At 36.1% G+C, this 20,940-nt stretch overlaps 1 protein-coding gene and 1 long non-coding RNA gene across 8 annotated transcripts in view; one reads left to right on the top strand and one right to left on the bottom strand.

Moving 5' to 3' along the window:
- Positions 1-20,940, bottom strand: part of LOC129146610 (uncharacterized) — a 47,960-nt gene that overhangs the window by 9,283 nt on the left and 17,737 nt on the right. Inside the window, exon 4 of one of the 2 annotated variants that reach the window (XR_008553512.1) lies at positions 1,315-1,430. The exons of the other annotated variant lie outside the window; for it this stretch is intronic. This is a non-coding gene — a long non-coding RNA (uncharacterized LOC129146610). The remainder of the gene's footprint in view (positions 1-1,314; positions 1,431-20,940) is intronic. 2 annotated transcript variants of the gene reach the window in all.
- The window catches only part of RSF1 (remodeling and spacing factor 1), a 140,689-nt gene that overhangs the window by 108,345 nt on the left and 11,404 nt on the right, over positions 1-20,940 (top strand). For all 6 annotated transcript variants that reach the window (XM_037523030.2, XM_054699563.1, XM_054699562.1 and 3 more), the window contains 8 exons: positions 2,288-2,392; positions 3,512-3,591; positions 9,588-9,642; positions 10,844-10,953; positions 12,714-12,781; positions 14,490-14,697; positions 16,454-16,674; positions 18,774-18,962. In XM_037523030.2, the coding sequence (XP_037378927.2) occupies positions 2,288-2,392; positions 3,512-3,591; positions 9,588-9,642; positions 10,844-10,953; positions 12,714-12,781; positions 14,490-14,697; positions 16,454-16,674; positions 18,774-18,962 (1,036 nt within the window). The remainder of the gene's footprint in view (positions 1-2,287; positions 2,393-3,511; positions 3,592-9,587; positions 9,643-10,843; positions 10,954-12,713; positions 12,782-14,489; positions 14,698-16,453; positions 16,675-18,773; positions 18,963-20,940) is intronic.

The raw sequence follows: 20,940 nt of genomic DNA, 5'->3' as shown, positions 1-20,940 counted from the left end.
GTTAAATGGTAGGGATAGGATGCTAATTTACAAAGACGTGGTCCTTGTCATCTTTGAGCTTATAGGAGAAATGTGATTATTTCATAAACAGATATAGAATCCAGGATTTTCTAGGTGCTTTAGTCAAAACAATGGATCATTACCTAAAACTTGGAACTCTTATGTGATACTGTTTATGTTCAGGGTATTTTATTTTACCTTTATTGCAGAATAGAATATTTGTTTTAAAAAAGAAATTGAATTCTAAAGGTTCACTTGTATTTTGTTATTCGAAATTTATATTATGTTTTACCATAGAAACAATGAAATAAATGGAATGAGATGCCTGTATTAGTCCACTTATGCCTGTGTAATTAACCAACCAACTATATATATACCTGTAATACCAATATAACTTAGTTCTGATTTTTGGGTGTTGGTACCAAGTGGTACTATGGAAAAAGTGGGAATGTCGTTTTCTAATTCTGAATGACTGCACACCCCACCCCAGTCCCACCCACCGCAATCCCCTGGTGTTATGGGTTAGCAATTTAGAAATTATTTTACATATTACACTAGGGTTCAACAAATAAATGGCCTGTAAATAATAGGAGTAGGGAAAACTTACTTGTTTAGAATATCCTATAGTGCCAGAAAATAAGGAAATGGCGTTTTTGGTTTTGTTTTATTTTTTTTAAAAGAAAGGATGTGGAGAAGTCCTGAGGACACAGGAACCAATCTGAAAGAGCTTCCAGTGTGTTCACAACTATGACAATTTGAACATCAAGTTAAATAACAGTAGTTTTAGGTTATAACCCAAATAATAAATGTTTATTAGTTCATCCTGAAATAAACAATTGAATTAACAAATGTGGGGAGAGGGATATTTTTCTTTACAGAAATATTTCAAATAACAGATACAAAAGGAATGAGGGAAATAAAGAATCACCACTAGAACACCTTAGTGATTATTACAAGCAAGATCCATGATGACCGCTAAAACTAGTGGGTGAAACTTTTAAGGAAACAGAATATTTGCATAGTTTCAACATACCTTGCTCCCACACATTTATTAATGTATTAATTACTGTGGTGATTTTAACATATATACAAATCCTTTGATACTCTCCCTTCCTCAGAAAGTGGAACTTAATTCGCCTCCCCTTGAGTGTGGCTGAACTTATTGTACAATGAGAATAGAGTATGAAAAGTGAAATTTTGTAATTTTATAGTAATAAAAACCAATAGAAACTACCATAACCAAATAATCCATGTTAATATCACCAATAATAGGCCATCTTGATATGACATACACCCACATATGAAGTGTAATACCTCTTTGGTATTCTTCTTTAAAACCCATAACCACGGTCTAATCTAGAGAAAATATCAGACAAACCCTTAATGTCTCCAAATAATCTGAACATTATTCTTCAGAACTATCAAAAGCCCTGGAAAACAAAAAAGAGCAAGAAATTAGTACAGGTAAGAAGAGAGTAAGAAGATATGAATAAATGCAAAGGAATATACTAGACTGGATCCTAGAATCAAAGGAAGGAATTTGGGGGGAAACTGATAAAATCTAAATAAAAGTTGTTAGTGTACTGATGTTAATTTCTTAAGTTTTGGTCAATGCACCCTGGTTATGTAAGATGTTAACATTAGTGGAAGCCAGGTAAACAGTTTTAGAAATTCTGCACTATGTAATTCTTCTGTAAGTCTAAAATTATTTAAAAATTAAGTTTTTTAAAGTAAAATATTCATGAGTATGTACCATTTTAGGTTGTAGAGAATTCACCATCTTATGCTCAAGTAACAATAAATATCAACTTAAAACTATTGTTAGCCTTTTTACCTTAATCCCTTCCATATCTTAATCTTCATCCTAAAAGAAACCATTAATGTTTCTTATAGATAGGTAATTAAAATGCTATTTAAAGTGGATATTATTTTAAAAATCCTATATGATAGTTATGATACTTGAGTATGAAACTATTACAAAGAATATGTTGTTATAGTCTTCATGGGATACTATAAAAGGATTGTAACTCTAGTTGAGAAAGAACTTGTTATTTTTGATTAAATGTTGTGGCTTGACATTTTCGTAGGTTGTGTGTGTGTGTGTGTGTTTTAAATTTTTTACATGGCATTTCAGACCCCTAATTGTAAGGTCTTTTTTATTATGTTTATTTAGATAAAGATTGTTTTTAGCATAGTTCTAAGAAATGTTGAAATATCTTTATTTTAGCCTAAAAGATACTGAATTGCAGTTATAGTTAGGTTGATATTAATCTGTGGTTTATTTCAGATTCTTCTGTGTGACTCTTGTGACAGTGGATACCACACTGCCTGTCTTCGTCCTCCTCTGATGATCATCCCTGATGGAGAATGGTTCTGCCCCCCTTGCCAACATGTATGAGTCAACACATCTCTGTTTTTCCATTCTTTGATTTTATACTCAAATTAATAACACTTCCTGACAGCCACAAAACATTTTTAATCTTCAAAGTAATGTGTAAATATTATTTACCTCTTATTTTTCTGTTAGAGACTTTAGAAAAAACCTACCTTTTATTAATATGTTCTGGATCTTCCCTTTGTTTTTCCAAAGTGATTCTCAGAAGCCCTTTTTTAAAATTTAGATATTACATATTTACAAAGAAGACCTAATTTTTACAAAATTATAATCTTCATTTTATTTTTCTCACTGCTAAAGATACAGAGTGTCCCCAGATTAAGGTAATATGCAAGGGAAGAAATAAGTTTCTTCCTATTTGCTTCTCCCTTTCTTTCAGCCTCTTTCATTTCTGCCTGCTTGCTCTTTGTCAGTAGTTTAATAATATATATAAGGATTAGAAGAAACATGGATTCTATTTTTCTCATAGCCCAATTCAAGTGAATTGTTTTTGAAAACTGACAAAACAGGATATTTTTGTGCCACTACCACTAAGGGTACTTTCTCATATTCAATCTCATTTTGCTTTAAAAATTATGGACTTGATGGATTTCTGAATTATGTGGGCTTTTGTGACTTAACATATGCTTATCAGTTACATCATTTAGGTCTGTTTTAACCCATTATCTGTGTGGCATCGTTCTATAAATTTCCATTATCTTTTTTAAAAATAGTGATTGGACTATTTTATTTTGTACCTCTAATCTTCTCTCTTAAAAATGTCTTGGGATTTAAAAATAATTTTTGATTGCTGTCATATACTTAGTCATTCTCTTGTGTATATACTTGGAGCCAAATGCTATTTTAAACAGATTATTGTCAACAAGATAGGCAAAGTATGTGTTTTTTAGCAAGGCATAGTTTCTCTAACATGTACATTACTTCAAAGATGCTAAGCTTCAGTTCCGTGGATGCTGAAGCACCTCTTTAATTAAACACAAGAAATATTCACTATTTACTCACTGTGTGGCCACTTATCAACTCTCATAGCACAGAATCCATGAGCTAATAATATGCAAGTGATAAAAGATTGTGGAAAAGTGTTGAAAATGACCCTCAGGTACTTTGCTCTTTTAGAAACTGCTATGTGAAAAATTAGAAGAACAATTGCAGGATTTGGATGTTGCCTTAAAGAAGAAGGAGCGTGCTGAACGCAGGTATTGTACTATGTGTGTTAATGTTTTACTAGGGAATTTGACAACAAATTTGTCTTGCAATATAAATTAGTGTGTCCATCTAAATTGGAGTTTGGCAAACTGTGACCTGTGGGCTAAATCTGGCCCACTTCTTATTTTTGTATTACTGCTAACAGTAAAAGCTTTTATAAATGGTTGAAAAAGAAAATCAAAACAAGAATCACATTTGATAAAACATAAAAATTAAATATTCAGATATCATTGTCCATAAATAAAGTTCTGTTGGAACATAGTCATGCTCATTTGTTTATATACTTTCCTGTGGCTACTTTGCGTTATAGCAGTAGACTTGAGTAGTTGCAGCAGAGACTTTCATTCCTCACTAGACTTAATTCATTATTTGTCCTGTTAATGGAAAAAGTTTGCCAACCCCCGATCTGAAATATTTATTAGAACCTACTCGAAATAAATATTGATCCAAGTATTGTGGAGGATATGTACCTAACTAAATACTGTAGTGTCTAAAAACTGGTCTACAATTTAGTTACCCATGTCATCTCTTTGGGTGGGCAGAATTAACAGTGGTGAAATAAAGAGCATTTAAGTGCTGAACTGTGTCCTACTGACTGTAAGAGATGCCTCCCTTTTCAATATGCCACTGCAATGTGATCTAAAGCAGTTGGACAAGGCTTCTTGAAGGAGGTAAGACTGGAGTTGAGCCTAACCTTTAAAAGGGAGCTCAAAATCATGACAGTAAGTTTATATTTATTTATATTTATATTTATTTGTACTTTCTTTGGTTAATCTATGCTAAACATTCATATCTACCATATACCAAACTGAAGAGAAAAGATGAATTCAGAAAAAGTTCTCACAGAGCTCACCTTTTATCAGATTTATAAATCAGTGGTAAAATAGACAAGATATTCAGAGCAATGGAAGAACATTGTGGAGGACCATTTTAGTTCTCCTCAGGCCTGGGAAGTCCTTGGTAGATAATTTGGCATTATACAGGGAGATGTGCATAAAAATACTTCATGCAAAGTCATAAAGTCAGTGAAAGATAGGTGTGAAAGTGAGAGTAGGAGACTGGGAGGAAATAAAGTTATAAAAGCAGATTGCGGTTAAATTGTATACAGCTTTGCGTATCTGGCTAGGGTATTTTAATTTTTCTCTATTGCCAGTGGAGGAGCTGTCAAAGGAAATAGGTGCATAATTAGATTTTTACTTCAGAAAAAATGCTCTGGTAACAGTAAGAATAAGGGATTAGAGGTAAGACTTTTGCAGTAAAGTCTATGAGAGCCATTGAGGCCTGATCTAGGGCAATCATTTTGATAATAAAATGGAGATATTGATGAGAACTTTCAGAGGGTTAATCAGTAGGACTTTTTTTCTTAAGACTTATTTTTATTTATTTACTCATATAGGAAGTGGGGTGTGTAGGCCAGAGGTACGGGGAGTGAGAGGATTCACCAGAGACAGAATGGGGAGCAAGACAGGTGGATCTACTGAAATCTGCTGCTAAGAGGAGCAGCAGGCAAGACAGGAGAGGTCTGCTGCGCCATATGTAGGTTAGCTCCCTGGCCAGGGATCAAACTCATGCCACAGTGGCTGGTGACAGCTTGATAGCACTGTCTTTAACTCCTGCGCCATCAGGGATGCCCCTAATCGGCAGGACTTTTGATGCGCACTTGTACAATAGCATACTATGAGGAAATATAAAGTGTCTCCTGATTGGTTTATTACCTTCATTTGCTGCTTTTTTAACTTTAACCTGGCATTACATAGTTTCACCAAAAATTGTAGTTTACCTTAAGGCAGTCAGTTATTCCATATCTACTTTGTACAAAGGTGAAACTTAAAATGGGTTTTGCCTGGAGAACCTGGTTTTCTTTCTTTCTTCTTTGAGTGCTCTGGCTCATAATAAATGCTACTTAGTTTAAAGACAAAGTTAATCTCTAAAATTAGCTAGGAGGTAAAAGCACTTAACTTAAAAAAAAAAAAAAACAACTAGTTGTTTAAATACCTTTGTGTTTAGGAACTCTGGGTAGTACTTATATAAAATTAGGACTATGTTGATGTGCAGAGGTGTTTGTTTTTTATCTCGGCACTGGAAAAGATGTAACTAAAGATGCTTCAGATTAAATTTTAAATCATAATTTAAAATTTGATTTTCTTTTCCTTCAGTCTTTCTGAAATCTGCCTGCCCTTTTGAGAATGGGGCAGTTTTCTTGTGCTCTAGAACTGATTTGATTCAGCAGAATAGATCCCTAATAGGCTCACTCTTTAAGGACTTGAAAGAAAATGTTTTCTAAAAGCCAAGAATGCAAACCACTAAGAATTTGATGCTCAAACCATATCTCCTTGCTCTTTGAAGCCTGTGACACACCTTTTTTTTTTTTTTAAGATTTATTCTATTTATTTATTTATTCATTCATTCATTCATTCAAGCACTGGGTACAGTCAGAAGCACGGGAGGGTGAGAGAATTCACCAAAGCCAGAGCGGGGAGCAGAGCAGGCAGAAGCACCGAAGCACACTGCTGAGGGGAGCAGCGGGCGGCAGGAGAGGTCTGCGCACCATGTAGGACCCTCCTTCAGTGGCCGGGGAGCAGCCGGGGATCGAACTGGCGCTACAGAGGCTGCGGGCAGCTTCGCAACCCAGCACTCAACTACTGCGCCACCGGGGAAGCCCATGTGACACACCTTTTATGTTTGGAAAGTCTAGTGACAATTTTGCTGTTGCCTCATACTCGGATATGCTGCTGCAGTTAAGAAATACTTTACATTTTAGGGCCTCCCTGGCGGCACAGTGGTTGAGCACTGGGTTGCGAAGCTGCCTGCTCTGCTCTCCACTCTGGCCCTGGTGAATTCTCTCACCCTCCCGTGTTCTGACTGTACCCAGTGCTTGTATAAGTAAATAAAAATAAATCTTTTAAAAAAAAAAAAGAAATACTTTACATTTTAGAAATTTATGTTAAAATGTACTACAGCATTTGTTACATTTGTTGCCCTCCCATTTACTATATTTGCTTTCTCTTTTTCACTTGGTAATCCTCTTTATTTAAATGTCATCCTTTATGAGGACATCTGTAATCGTGGCTTTCAATCATGTACTAGATCCTACATGAGATTGGATCATTGAAAGGGGAGCAAAGTTACGCTGTATGGAGACCAGTCTGGCACAAGGCCAGTTAACAGAATTATTGCTGTTGGTTAATTCTCCCTAATAATCTGGCTAACAAAATTCTCACTTAGAGCGCAGACACATACACACATACAAACACACACACACACGTGAATCTTGGGAAATCTAAACAGCAAAATATGTATCTAAAATAAACAATATTTACAGTAAATTTCATGTGGTTTCATCTATTTTTAAAAGTAGGCATTTTTAGGGGTTGCAATTGTATGGGGAATATAAAAATAAAATTTATTATAAAAAATAAATAAAATAAACACAAAAAAAATAAATATGTTATTGCAAAAAAAAAAGTAGGCATTTTTATTCATCCTTTCTAAAGTCTGTAAAATAGTATCTCTAGCAACTTAAAGCCTTGATTATTACTCTTTGTGTCCTAGTACAAGATAATCTTTGCCCTTGTTTGTGCATTTGACATTTAATCAGCTTTTATTGAGCAGTTACTTATGTTAGGCAAAGTAATTAATATAAGGAAATATGTTATGAGTTCCCTACCTTTAAAGGGCTGTACAGTGTGGTGGAAAGGAAGGATGTGTCCGTGAGTAATTAGTGGCTAGCCAAATAGCTGTCTACAAAACTGGAACTGTGATGCTTTGTGAAATCTGATGTTTAAAAGCCCCTTCAACTGATTTGTAAATGTCCCTTCCAGAACTCGGTGCCAGGAACTATTTGGAAATTCAGATAGCTCTGTACTTCCACAGTACTGTTACTAGTACTTTGCTAGAGAGTTGTATTTTATCAGGGCTGAAATTTTCCAGGTAATATAGCAGAGAGAAAGAGAAAGAGACAAGGAATTTGAAAGTGTATGCAAAGACATATTTATATGATGAACCATGAATTTTAAGCTAGGTAAGAGGAAAAGTAAGGGAATAAAGGGACGATGGGTAGTGAAAGTAGATTTTATCAGTGGATAGAAGTCCCATTGGAGTCATGGAATTGTCAACATCCATATGCAAGGAGTGATCTTGAAAGTGAGCCAGTAGAGGTCAGAGAGGAGGACCTCTGAAATTTTAGAAGGGGTGTGGCTGTTGGTAATGATAAAATAAGATCACTGAGCTTTGTTATAAGATGAAATGGAGGGTGTATTTTTCTTTATTAAGCAAGAGAATATTGTGATGAGAAATCATCTTACCTTCAAGATCCTACTCAGATGTTACCACCTATTTAAAGTCTTTGACAACAAACTCTGTTCCTTTTAAATGTTTCCATTGTATGTGTTCATAATGCGTTACCGTCAGTTGTTAAATAATTGTGAGGGCAAGCACTATGTCATATTTACCTTTGGATTCTGAGGAATGACACAATTTATGACGTAATGTGGTGATCATGACTAGGTGTTTTTTCATTTGAATGAGGCGGAAATCATGGTTGAATGAAAGTAGAGATTCTGAGGCATGAAAGAGGAAGTTAATACCTCAGTAAACATGGTTAGTGAAGGACAAGTCGTGTCAAACACATTTAATAACGGAGAACTCAAGCTCTGACTTATCCATGAGCCTTCCATGTTAATTTCTGCTAGTACCATTCATGTTGTTCCTAGTTTTTAGTTCACCATTCTATTTTTCCAAATCATTTCGATTAAAATCACTATCATTTTCTTCCATGCCAGCTTCATAACCTGTCTCCAAAAATATTGTAAAATTCTTTGTAACAGGTCCAAGGGTTTATAGGGCAGTAAAGACTGGCATTCTAATGGACCATGGCAAATGGATACATTATTATCCTTACTATTTTAGTTCATTTCAGAGGACACTGGCATATATGTTAGAACTCTGCTGTCCTTGGTATATTGAATTAACTTTGAGAGAATCAGGAAAAAAAAAACATTTTGTATCTAGCAATTTGTTATGTAAAATTTGTTGAATTAAAGTTAACAAAGATTTGTTTCCTTCAAATGAAACCATGGAGATGTCATTAGTATTCTAAATCTTCATTTCCTGAAGAAATCTTAACTGGCTCTGAAGATACCTTTATTGTAGCATCCTAGAATGCAACACCATATGGCTGCATGGCTCTTTTTCCCTGCAAACAAGTAGTAAATGGTCTTAATATCATTCCTGGGGACCTTGATATAGTTCTGTCATGTAGAATGCTTTTTTATAGTGATGTTTATTAACATGATATTATTTGCATATTCACACATACAACATTACTGAAAACTTGCAGCATAACAAAGAACTATATTTGACCCTTGAACAATGTGGGGTTTAGCCACCAACCCTATGTACTGTTGAAGACCCTTGTACAATTTATGCTTCCCCAAACAGAATACCAGTAATATAAACAGTTGATTAACACATATCTTGTATGTTATATGTATTGCAGATTGTATTCTTATAATAAAGTAAGCTAGAAAAAAAGAAAATATTAAGAAAACATGGGACACATTTATAGTACTTTACTGTTTTTCTTGATACTGTAAGTTTGTTGTTTATTTCTGAGATTTCTACATAAATGCATCTACTCATTTCAACCCTTGTTCTTCAAGGGTCCACTATAGTTAGTCCAAAGTGTATTTTCCATCAAATCACTTTACCAGTGTGTCATAGCATGATTCTTTTTATTAAATTTCGTTATCTTTTTCTGTTACAGGTTTTATTTTACTGGTTGAGTCAAAGCTACATTTTGATACTTTTAGCAAGTCTCTGCCTCCACAAATACTAATATTATAAATTTTATAGAGAATAGCTAACTTGGCTCTGACCTAACCTCTACTATTACCATCAAATCTTAATTTAGTATTGTCTGTGTTGTGAATGCTTTCATGACAGTTTTATTAGTAAACCTCATTCTGTGTTTATTTTTTACTTAAAGGAAAGAGCGCTTGGTGTATGTGGGTATCAGTATTGAAAACATCATTCCTCCACAGGTAAGTTTCTGATTTGTAGTATTTTTAAAGAGACTGCTATGATTGTTCTAAAATTTAACCCATCTTTTGTGTGAGTAGTTTAAAATATGTAGCATACCAGTGTAATGCTACATACCTAAAATGAAAATTTAGGATCTTAAAGAAATCACCTGTAATCATTTATGTTTAAAATTTGGGTACCCAGGTAGTCCCAAAATGTAATATCATACCTAAACCAAATTTATAGGTCAGCCCTTGGGTTTTTGTTCCTTTTTTTTAACCCAAAGTTGGGTGGTTTTTGCCTCATTATATGCTATTTATAAAGAATAGCTCAGGGAGATTTGATTTTGAATTTCCTGCTTTGGGGTTATCAGAAACTTCAACTTGTTCATATTCACAGTTTGGTTTCTTTGATCGAATGTCATTGTTTTACATTTATTAATCTAATTTATAGCAAGGCTGTCTTGTGCGTGAATGCACATATAATGTGGTTTTCATTTGAAATGAGGAAATTTTCTTAGTTTCACAGTTTCTGGTAGGTTTAATTAAATCACACAATTAAATAACTTGTTTTGGTTATTTTCCCTTGACATCATTCTCCTCTCTTCTTTAAGTCCATGATTTCATTTATTCAGCATATCTAGTATATATCTTATGTGTCAAATTTAATTGTCAAGAGATTTATCAATGGAAAAATATTGTTTCAAAAGGAGGTAATTTAAAAACTTAGAAATAAAGATTTTAGTACAATAATGTTTTTTTTTTTTAAGATTTATTTAAGCATTCAAGAACTGGGGTACAGGACAGAGGCGCGGGGAGTGAGAGGATTCACCACAGAGTGGGGACCAGAACAGGCAAATGGACTGAATACACTGCTAAGGGGAGCAGTGGGCGAGAAAGGAGAGGTCTGCTGCGCCATGTGGGTAGTTCCCTGGCCAGCCGAGAGTGGGAGGGTTGGAACTTGTGCTGCAGAGGCTGCGAATAGCTTCACAGTGCTGTGCTTAACTCCTTGCACCACCAGGGAGGCCCTAAAATAGTGTTTTATCACTTATATTCTTTTTTATCTTCTATATACTTAGTGCTGGCATGTTTATTCAGTTTGGAGGGGATAATCATTTTTTAGACCTTTCAACATGTGTTGTCTAGATGAACAGGAGAAAACTATTAATGCTAAGGAACTTTATTCTGTTGTAAGTTCTATATTATCATATTTTTTAACCAGGAGCCAGATTTTTCTGAAGATCATGAAGAAAAGAAAAAAGATTCAAAAAAATCCAAAGCGAATTTACTTGAAAGGAGGTCAACGAGAACACGGAAATGTATAAGTTACAGGTATGAAATGTGTGGAAATGTTTACAATAAAGGAATGTACAATGTTTTTACATTAGAATGACCCAGAAATAGAAGCTTTTCCTCAAAGGTTTATTGGCTTATGTCATCCTCTTATGCTTAACATATTTCATCAGATTTCTGTGGCTCTTAGTATAAAGTTTGATGCCTTTAACAAGATCCACAGAGCACATTACTTAGATTTTCAGTTTTAACTCATCCATATTTCCCTTACTGAATTAGCATCAGTCATACTGTTTTCTTTCAGTCCCTTTGCACGTACTATCCTCTGCCTAGAATTTCCCTCTCATTTTCACTTCTCGATCAAATTTCTTCATTATATGTCCTCATAGCAACCAGTTCTCCTTAAAAGCACTTAATCATAGTCTTGCTCATTGCAATTTTAATCATTTGATTAATAATATGGCCCATGTCTGTATTATGTGTTTTTTTTTTTTTTTTTAAAGATTTTATTTATTTATACAAGCACTGGGTACAGTCAGAAGCGCGGGAGGGTGAGAGAATTCACCAGAGCCAGAGCGGGGAGCAGAGCAGGCAGAAGGACCGAAGTACACTGCTGAGGGGAGCAGCGGGCGGCAGGAGAGGTCTGCGCGCCATGCGGGACCCTCCTCTGGTGGCCGGGGAGCAGCCGGGGAATCGAACTGGTGCTGCAGAGGCTGCGGGCAGCTTTGCAACCCAGCGCTCAACCGCTGAGCCACCGGGGAGGCCCTGTATTATGTGTTTTTCTGTCCTTATACAGCTAGCATATTGCTGACAAATAGTGACAAATCCTAACTGCTCCACAAATTCCTATTGAAAGAATAAATTTTGAAATTTTTGTTAACTGTGTGCCATTAGAAATACCAGGGAGATTTTTCTACTCTATTAGTAGCTGAAGCTAGTCTTACCACCAAACCACCCTGTCCCACTCAAATAATAAATAAAGCCTATTATAATTAATTTAGTCCTTATTTGGCCTGAGGTCTACTTAGAGATTAACTTGAATAACTAAAAATTAAAAGCTTTTACAGAACCTTGAACTTGGTTCATGTTTATAGACTTTAGTGATCATCAAAAATTCTCATGTATAGCTTGTTGTTACTGACATTGTTAAATTTTATGAAATGCAGTGGCATCAGTAAGAGTAGAATCATTAACAGTGTCCATCTCATTCTTTAAAAAAAAAACCTTAAAGAATAAAATATGCCATTTTAAATAAAACAAACCAAAAAAAGTACTATTTTACATAAAATCATTAATACTAATGAGTCAAAGCCTACTGATGGAAAATGCAAGTATAAAGACAGTTCTGCTGTATGACAGTATACACAGTGCTAAAAATTACTGTCAATACATAAATTTTTATTGGTACACTCACTTTCATTCACTTATATTGTCTGTGGTGCAACTTGACAGAGCTGAAGAGACAGAAGTCTACAAAGCCTGGGATATTTACTACCTGACCCTTTACAAAAATATTCACTGATGCCTGGTATAGATGATTTTTGAAAACGAAAACTACAACGTATGAACTAGAAACTGATTTACAAAACCCTGATATCAAAAACAATTGAGGTTAAAGGAGTGAGCTATTGTAGTCCAGGCCATATAGAACTGAAGAGGCAGAGTAGTTTCATAGTCAGGCCATTTTACTTCCAAGGTATCTGTTATTCTAGCCTAATGCATGAATACACAGATTTTACTTTCTCGGGATGTATCTGATGCCAGGATAGGCTTTAATGTGACTATTGTATATATCTTAGATTTGATGAGTTTGATGAAGCAATTGATGAAGCTATAGAAGATGATATCAAAGAAGCTGATGGAGGAGGTATGTGTTTATCATTCTTTTTCTTATAACCCTGCAAGTGAATCAATTAAAATGCCCTTAATAGAGTAGTGAGCATATTTATTTAATTTTCCTCCCCATGTGCTCATAATCACTGCTGATGTTAACTGTCATAAGATTCAAAATTTTCTGTGGACATAGTTTCCATGTAGATTCAGATCTTACTAATTTATTTTTAAGGATTTATTTATTAAAGAAGAACTGAGGTCTAGGCCAGACGTGCTTGGGGGAGGGGCAGTGAGAGGCTGGCTTCACCAGAGGCAGAGTGAAGAGCAGAACAGGCAGATCCACTGAAAAACACTGCTAAGGGGAGCAATGGGCAAAGACAGGAGAGGTCTGCTGCACCATATGTGGGCCAGCTCCCTGACAGGGACTCAAACTTAGGTCATAGCAGTGATAACACCAAGAACTAGGCCACCAGGGAAGCCCTTATATATAATTTTTTTTAGTGATTTTTTTTTTTAATTGAAGGAACATTTTATTTTGACACTATAAGTTTCAAGTAAAGTAGCTTGTTTTATGATCTGATATAAAACACAAACATTCCTCCATATATTGAAAAATAACTTTTGAATCCAAATTGGAAACTTTTCTTTCTGTTGTCTTTCTATTTTTAGTTCACCTTTGCTATAAACATTTCAAAAATAATGGATAATCAGAATTTACTGATTGATTTAAATTAAACTTTAAAAAATTAGTTTATTTCACAGTCTTTACTCAGTGACACTAAAATAGAATTTGAAGGTAACTAAAGGACTATATAACAAATTACCATTTCTCCATTATGGAGCTTTGTGGTTCTTTTTAGTTATTATGAGAACTCTGGAAAAGATTACTTAAATAGGTTTTAGTGGAACTAAAGACATCACTAGCTTTTCCAGTTGTGTATGCTTATTTACATCTTTGCTGCTGAATTTTCACTTTTTCTGTCCTGCAAACAGTTTAAAAAAGAAAAAAATGGATTGGCCTCTTTCTAAAGACATGTCCAAAAGACAACTTTCAAGAAGAGATTCTTGAGTGATTCCTAATAGTATGAGATTCCTTTGGGAGGGTGATGAAAATGTACTGGAATTAGTCAGTGGTGATGATTGCACAATTTTGTGACTACACTTAAAACCTCCAATTAATACACTTCATTTTTTTTAAGATTTACTTATTTATGCATACAAGAGCTGGGGTACAGGCCAGAGGTGTGGGGGAGTGAGAAGATTCACCAGAGACAGAGTGGGGAACAGAACAGGCAGACTGACTGAAACACACTGCTGAGGGGAGTAGCGGGCAAGACAGGAGAGGTCTGCTGTGCCATGTGGGTAGCTCCCTGGCCGGCTGGGGATCGAACTCGTGCTACAGAGGCTGCGGACAGCTTCATAGTGCTGTGCTTAACCCCTTGTCCCACCAGGGAGGCCCCAAATTAATACACTTTAAAAGGGTGAATATTATAATATGTGAATTATATAAAAAAAATTTTAAGTTTCTCTTCCTGGTTAACTTCTATTTAATAGGATAAAGGAATGCACAGATACTCTTGATAAGAGCTCTTGAGCTGAAAAGAAAACTGCCAATTTGTAGGGAGACTATAAAGTAAATGAAAAGCTGTTAAGCACAAATTAGGAACTCTCCAGATATTAAAGGAAACTGTTAATATACGTAGTTGTCTCTCTTTCTTCCCCACCCCCTGTCCCCAATGCAGGAGTTGGCCGAGGAAAAGATATCTCCACCATTACAGGTCACCGTGGGAAAGACATCTCTACTATTTTGGATGAAGAAAGAAAAGAAAATAAACGGCCCCAGAGGGCAGCTGCTGCTCGCCGGAAGAAACGCCGGCGACTAAATGATCTGGATAGTGACAGCAACCTAGATGAAGAAGAGAGTGAGGATGAATTCAAGATCAGCGATGGGTGCGTGTAGCGAAAACCCACTCCTCAATATAGGTGTAAAAGGGGCTGGCAGAGACATGTGGTCACTGTGATGGGGTATTTGTTCTTCATGCACATAGACAACCTCTTTCATTTCTGGCATATTTAAAACAGATTCAGATATGCTGATCTCAGTGTAGAAAGTAGTTCTAATCATTGTTTAATATTCAAAATTGTATTTGAATTTTATTAACTGCACTTGAGCATGCACTTGTGAGTTTTTGATATACCTCTCTGCACCATGTCCATGGAGGGTTCCCACGCATTTTTGACATATATCCCACAAGTAGAAGTAATTAGATACTATTCTCTGGTGACCTATAGAGGTTTGGGTTGGGGCAATCAATGCAGTGTAGAAGATCAGGAAAGCCTCTCCTACTGTACAGGTATTGAACAATGCTACAAAGGTTCTCTTTGATTGTGGTGGGCAAAATAAGAATATAATCCACAAAAAAGTCTGACTACTAACATAAATGTTTAGCCTAAAGAAGAGAGTCAGATCAGTCCAGGGAAGCCAAAGACAGTATCACAGTGGAACTAACACTTGATCTGAAATTTGAAGAGTAAATAATTGGGCAGATTGATAAGTTAGGGATTAGAAGCTGGATGAGGAGAGAAGACATTCTTAAGTGCAGATAAGTAGCAAGGCATAAAGCACAGAATATTAAGAAAACTTCTAGTGTATCATGATAGCAAAAACATGGAGAAGAAATAGACAGTGCCCTGATAGATATGTGTCTAAGAGATCAAAAGGAACCAGATGATGGAGTATTTTGTTTTTCATGCATAGGATTTTGGGCTCTATGTGAAGATGATGAAAACCCTCTGAAGGGTTTTATTATTTTTTTTTTTTTTTAAGGCATGTATTATTTATTTGTTTGTTTGTTTGTTTATACATGCACTGGGCACAGTCAGAAGTGCAGGAGGGTGAGAGAATTCACCAGAGCCAGAGCGGGGAGCAGAGCAGGCAGAAGGACCGAAGCACACCGCTGAGGGGAGCAGCGGGCAGCAGGAGAGGTCTGCGCGCCATGTGGGACCCTCCTCCGGTGGCCAGGGAGCAGCCGGGGATCGAACCGGCGCCGCAGAGGCCACGGGCAGCTTCGCAACCCAGAGCTCAACCGCTGCACCACCGGGGAGGCCCCTCTGAAGGGTTTTAAACAGCAGACTAATATATATGGTTTATGATGCATCCAAAATTCATTTGGAGGAAATGAGTCTAGAGCTCTGGGAGACTATTTGGGGAATTGCTACAGTAGTTTAGTTGGGAAATGAGAGCCTGCGCAGAGAAAAGAGGTCAGGATTGAGGACTTTGTAAGAGGGAGACTCAAGAGGAATTAGTAATTGATGAGATGTGAAAATGAAAAGGGAGAAATTAAGATAAATGCCAACTTTTTAATTTGAATTACTGAATGTGATAACACCAAATGTCAGGCTAGGGAACAGAAAAGGGGAATTGGATAGTAAATAATGAGTTCATTTTGAAGTTTAAGATGCCTTTGAGACATCTTAAGGGGCCAGAGCAACTTCTACACCAAAGTCAACATCAATTAAAAAAAAAATAGATGGCAAAACATTTCTCCATTTCATCAATAGAGAAATTGATACAAATACCCAGATATCTTACATTAATCATTACTTAATGTTTCACTGGACAGCTTAGAATTTGAACTCAGAATTCTCACAAATAAGTTCATAGCTTTAAGTATACCATCATAATTCATCTGACTTTTCTTGGCAGATCTCAAGATGAGTTTGTTGTATCTGATGAAAACCCAGATGAAAGTGAAGAAGACCCACCTTCTAATGATGATAGTGACACTGACTTCTGTGGCCGGAGACTGAGACGACATCCCTCCCGGCCAATGAGGCAAAGCAGGCGTTTGCGGAGAAAGACCCCGAAGAAAAAGTACTCTGATGATGATGAAGAGGAAGAGTCTGAAGAGAATAGTAGAGACTCTGGTATAAAGAACTTTCATCCATATCACACCAACTCAAATTCTTATGACTTCTGGAGTTGAGAGTTCCTAAAATTTGTGCTCTCTTTGGCAGCACATGTAGTAAAAATTGGAACCATAAAGAGTTCCTGAAATTCTACTCAATTGTAATGATTAATTTTGTGATAAAAGTTCTGATGACTCACTGTTAACTAGATTTTTCACATAAGGCTCATATAAAAACATACATACAGATGGATGCATTAACTTCAGAATAAAATCATTAAGGATTGTGGTGAATTCTTTTGGTGCCAAGTATCTCCACGCCTAGACTATCTCCATAGTGTTTCCTATAAATCATGAATTTTAAATAAGCTGAGAATGTTTTTCTCAAATGCCTGCTATTGAAAAGGATGGGTCACCAGTTATCCCTAACATTTAGACCATACGCAGTGATTCATTGGTGTTTTTAATAAGCAGTAGCTGGTGTTACAGTTTTTACTTATCCCTGTTAACTGAATAGAGGCATACCAGCTAAAAGATCAGATATGAGTTGCAATGATTATTTCCTAAGAACAGGACAATGTCTTTTTATTTTTTTTAAACAAGGCCATTTTCTTACACATTACAATTATCAAAATAAGAAATTTTTTTAAATTTTTATTTTTAACATCATTGTTCATTTTTAAACAATATATGCTTGCCCCCACCCCTTCAGGTGTACTGCCCATAGAATTTCCTTCATCAACGCACCCATGCACCATCACCACAGTCACCTGTGCTCCTTCTCCTCCCATCAAAATCAGAAATTTTAACATTGATATAATAGTTTACATTAATATGTTAATATAATATTTTTATAATCAATAGTATACAAATTTCATCAGGTGTCTTTTATATAAATTTTTTTTCTTGTCCAAGATCTAGTCCAGACTAGACCTTGCATTTACTCATCTTGCATTTACTCATGTCTCTTTAGTCTCCTTTCATCTAGACTAGTCCACAGACAAAAGATTCTGTCTTTTGATTTTGACATGTTTGAAAAATACATGCTAGTTATTTTGTAAAATACCCCTCTATTTCCTTGTGATTAGATTCAAGTTATGCATTTTGGAGAGGAATATCAGAATTAGTATATGTCCTCCAGGTCTCTTTATAATTTTTCATTTTGTAATTAGTAAGTAATTTGTAAGAAGGTATTTTGAGTGTATTTTTCAGGTCCTTATCAGGTCTTTTACCTGCTAGTTATAGCATTCATGGATGATTTTCTCATCTTTCCTTTCATATTTATTTTTTGGTGTTCTATAAGGGAGAATATTCTCTTCTCCCCTGTTTGTCAGTTCATACTTGTTGACTCTTAGTTTAGTCAATGGGTAGGATATGCTACCTCCAAAACTTAGGCTTGATTTGTCCCAGATTTGGACAGTGGCACCCCTTCACACTATTGGCTAGCCATTTGGAAATGTTTTAAATCTATTAAGGAGCAAGGCTGGATGTGGTCATGTGGTCATTCTGTAGAATTTGTTAGCACTCCTGAAAAACTGCTCTCACACAGTATTATATATAGTCTGACTCTGGTTTATTCATCATAGATGACAGGGACAGTGCTATTTTGCAACACCTGAGAGTTCAAGTATTCATGTATGCTATATTTAGCCAATTTTAAAGCAATATGGGAAAAAAAAAAAGCCTAAAATAGATCTCCAATTCTATACTTTTTTGAAACAGGACTATCAGCTTTCTCTGGTGTGAGAATTTAACCAGTGAAGTACATTGTGAAATTGTGACTGTAGCTATACAGCTACATACACAAGAACAGCAGATTAAATGGGTCAGAATATAGTTACTGTCCACCAAGAAGAGCAGTTGGTGCAGCTGACCAGGTAGCTCTAGACTGAATGAGATAAGGGTTGCATAAAATATTTTCTAATTTCAAGGATTGACTGCTAATAGAATATATTTATGTGGTTTGGCACTAGAGATCTCCACAGATTTATTAATGCTGTTAAAAAGGAAATGTAAGGCTTATAAAAGTTAGTATTCATTGAAAAATATGGCTGACCTCTGCTTCCTAGCTTTTTATGTTCTTATTACCTACCTACAGCTGCTCCTTTTCTTTTACAGAAAGTGACTTTAGTGACGATTTTAGTGATGATTTTGTAGAAACTCGGCGAAGGCGATCAAGGAGAAACCAGAAAAGACAAATTAACTACAAAGAAGATTCAGAAAGTGATGGTTCCCAGAAGAGTTTACGACGTGGTAAAGAAATCAGGCGTGTTCATAAACGCAGGCTTTCTAGTTCAGAAAGCGAAGGTAAGGAAAATCTCCAATTTACAAAGTTTGGACAAGGCGGATGTTATAAAATCCACCTAGGGTTATGATTCTTTACTGTTTCTTAGAAATTCAGTATAACCAGTAATATCGTTGAGCAAAACCCTTTATTTTGTGCCTGGTCACTACTTATAGTTAAATAAATGATACTAGATAAATAGCTAATTTTAAGCTCTCCGTTATAATTATTTTTCATTGAAACTGAAGAGTCTTAGAAATTGGTGGTTTAGGCAATATTTCTTCTCCCTTACTATTCATGTCCTTCATTTTGAAATAACTTCCTATGCCCTGAATATTAATAAGTCCAAACCAAGGTGTCTTTCTACCTTGACAGTGAACTTCATTGGTAACCCTTAGTTCTTCATAGCTTTAGCTGTATCTCTTACCAGAAGTGCAAGAAAAATTCTAACATATGAATTTTTAATATTTATTTTGTTTGTAATTACTCTAAAGTTCTAAGTTCATGTTAAATTATGCTCTCAGCTTTCCCCCTTTGTTTCTTATAGTCTCCAATATTTGTGGTCTGTTTTGCAGATTGTTTGCTTTCATAGATCTTTGTCAATTAAGTTTTAGCCCACCTCCCCGGTGGCGCAGCGGTTGAGCGCTGGGTTGCGAAGCTGCTCGCAGCCTCTGCAGCACCGGTTCAATCCCCAGTTGCTCCCCGGCCACCAGAGGAGGGTCCCGCATGGCGCGCAGACCTCTCCTGCCGCCCGCTGCTCCCCTCAGCAGTGTACTTCGGTCCTTCTGCCTGCTCTGCTCCCCGCTCTGGCTCTGGTGAATTCTCTCACCCTCCCGCGCTTCTGACTGTACCCAGTGCTTGTATACATACATACATACATACATACATACATACATACATACATACATAAATAAATGTTTTAGCCCATTTCAGGAGAATAGGGAAAACAGTGTTTGGATAGGAAGACTAAAGAAGGGAGGTGAACATCTGGTTAGTTGTGCATTTATCTTAAAGACAAATGTAAATTTTTTTTATATGAGATTTTTTTAATTAGATTTATTTATTTATACATACAAGAACTGGGGTACAGGCCAGAGGTGTGGGGGGGCGAGAGGATTCACCAGAAACAGAGCGGGGAACAGAACAGGCAGATTGTCTGAAATACACTGCTGAGGGGAGCAGCGGGCAAGTCAGGAGAGGTCTGCTGTGCCATGTGATGGTCACCTCCTTGGCCGGGGATTGAGCTCATGCTGCAGCGGCTGTGGACAGCTTCATAGGTTGCGTCTTAACCCCTTGTGCCACCAAGGAGGCCCGACAAACGTAAATTCTTAATGCAGCTATTAAAATCAAATATTCATTGAACTAGTCACTATTCTAGGCACTAGTAATAGAACAGCAATCAACATGGTCAAAAATACCCCTTGTTCTCATGTAACTCTTATTTTAATGGGGGGAGGGACAACAAACAAGATAAATAAGTAGAATATATTGTATATTAAGTGGATATGGTGCTGTGGAAAAAAATAAAGGAGGAAAGTAGGTTGAGGACAGTTGGAATTTCAAAGAGGGTTCTAAATGAATGCCTCATTAAGTAAACAGCATTTGAGTTAAACCCCAAAAGAAATGTTATCTGTGAGTCACTCTGTTATCTAAAAGAGGAGCAATACAGGCAAATGGAACAACAGATGTGAAGGTCTTTCGGCATATATTGCATGTTTAGAGAACTTAAGGGAGACCAGGGTGGTTTGAAGGAATGAGTGAGGTATAGAATATTGTCACATGAAGTGAAGAGATCACTGGGGCAAGATCATGTAGAACAGTAGTCAGTGAACTGCAGCCTGTTTGTTTGTATAAATAAAATTTTTGTAAGTCATTTTTTTTATTGGGCTTTCATGCCAAATTGAGTAGTTGTAATAGAGTCATAGGTCCTGTCCTTTGCCCCTCACACCCCAAAGTGACTATTGTGACTGAGGAACTGAATTTTTTGTTTTTAATTTTAAA

The sequence above is a fragment of the Talpa occidentalis genome, unplaced genomic scaffold (assembly GCF_014898055.3).
Source record: "Talpa occidentalis isolate TD23 unplaced genomic scaffold, MPIMG_talOcc4v2.1 talOcc4.3, whole genome shotgun sequence".
NCBI lineage: Eukaryota > Metazoa > Chordata > Mammalia > Eulipotyphla > Talpidae > Talpa > Talpa occidentalis.
Note: the sequence above shows the minus strand (reverse complement) of the source record. Positions and strands in the feature narration are given on the sequence as shown.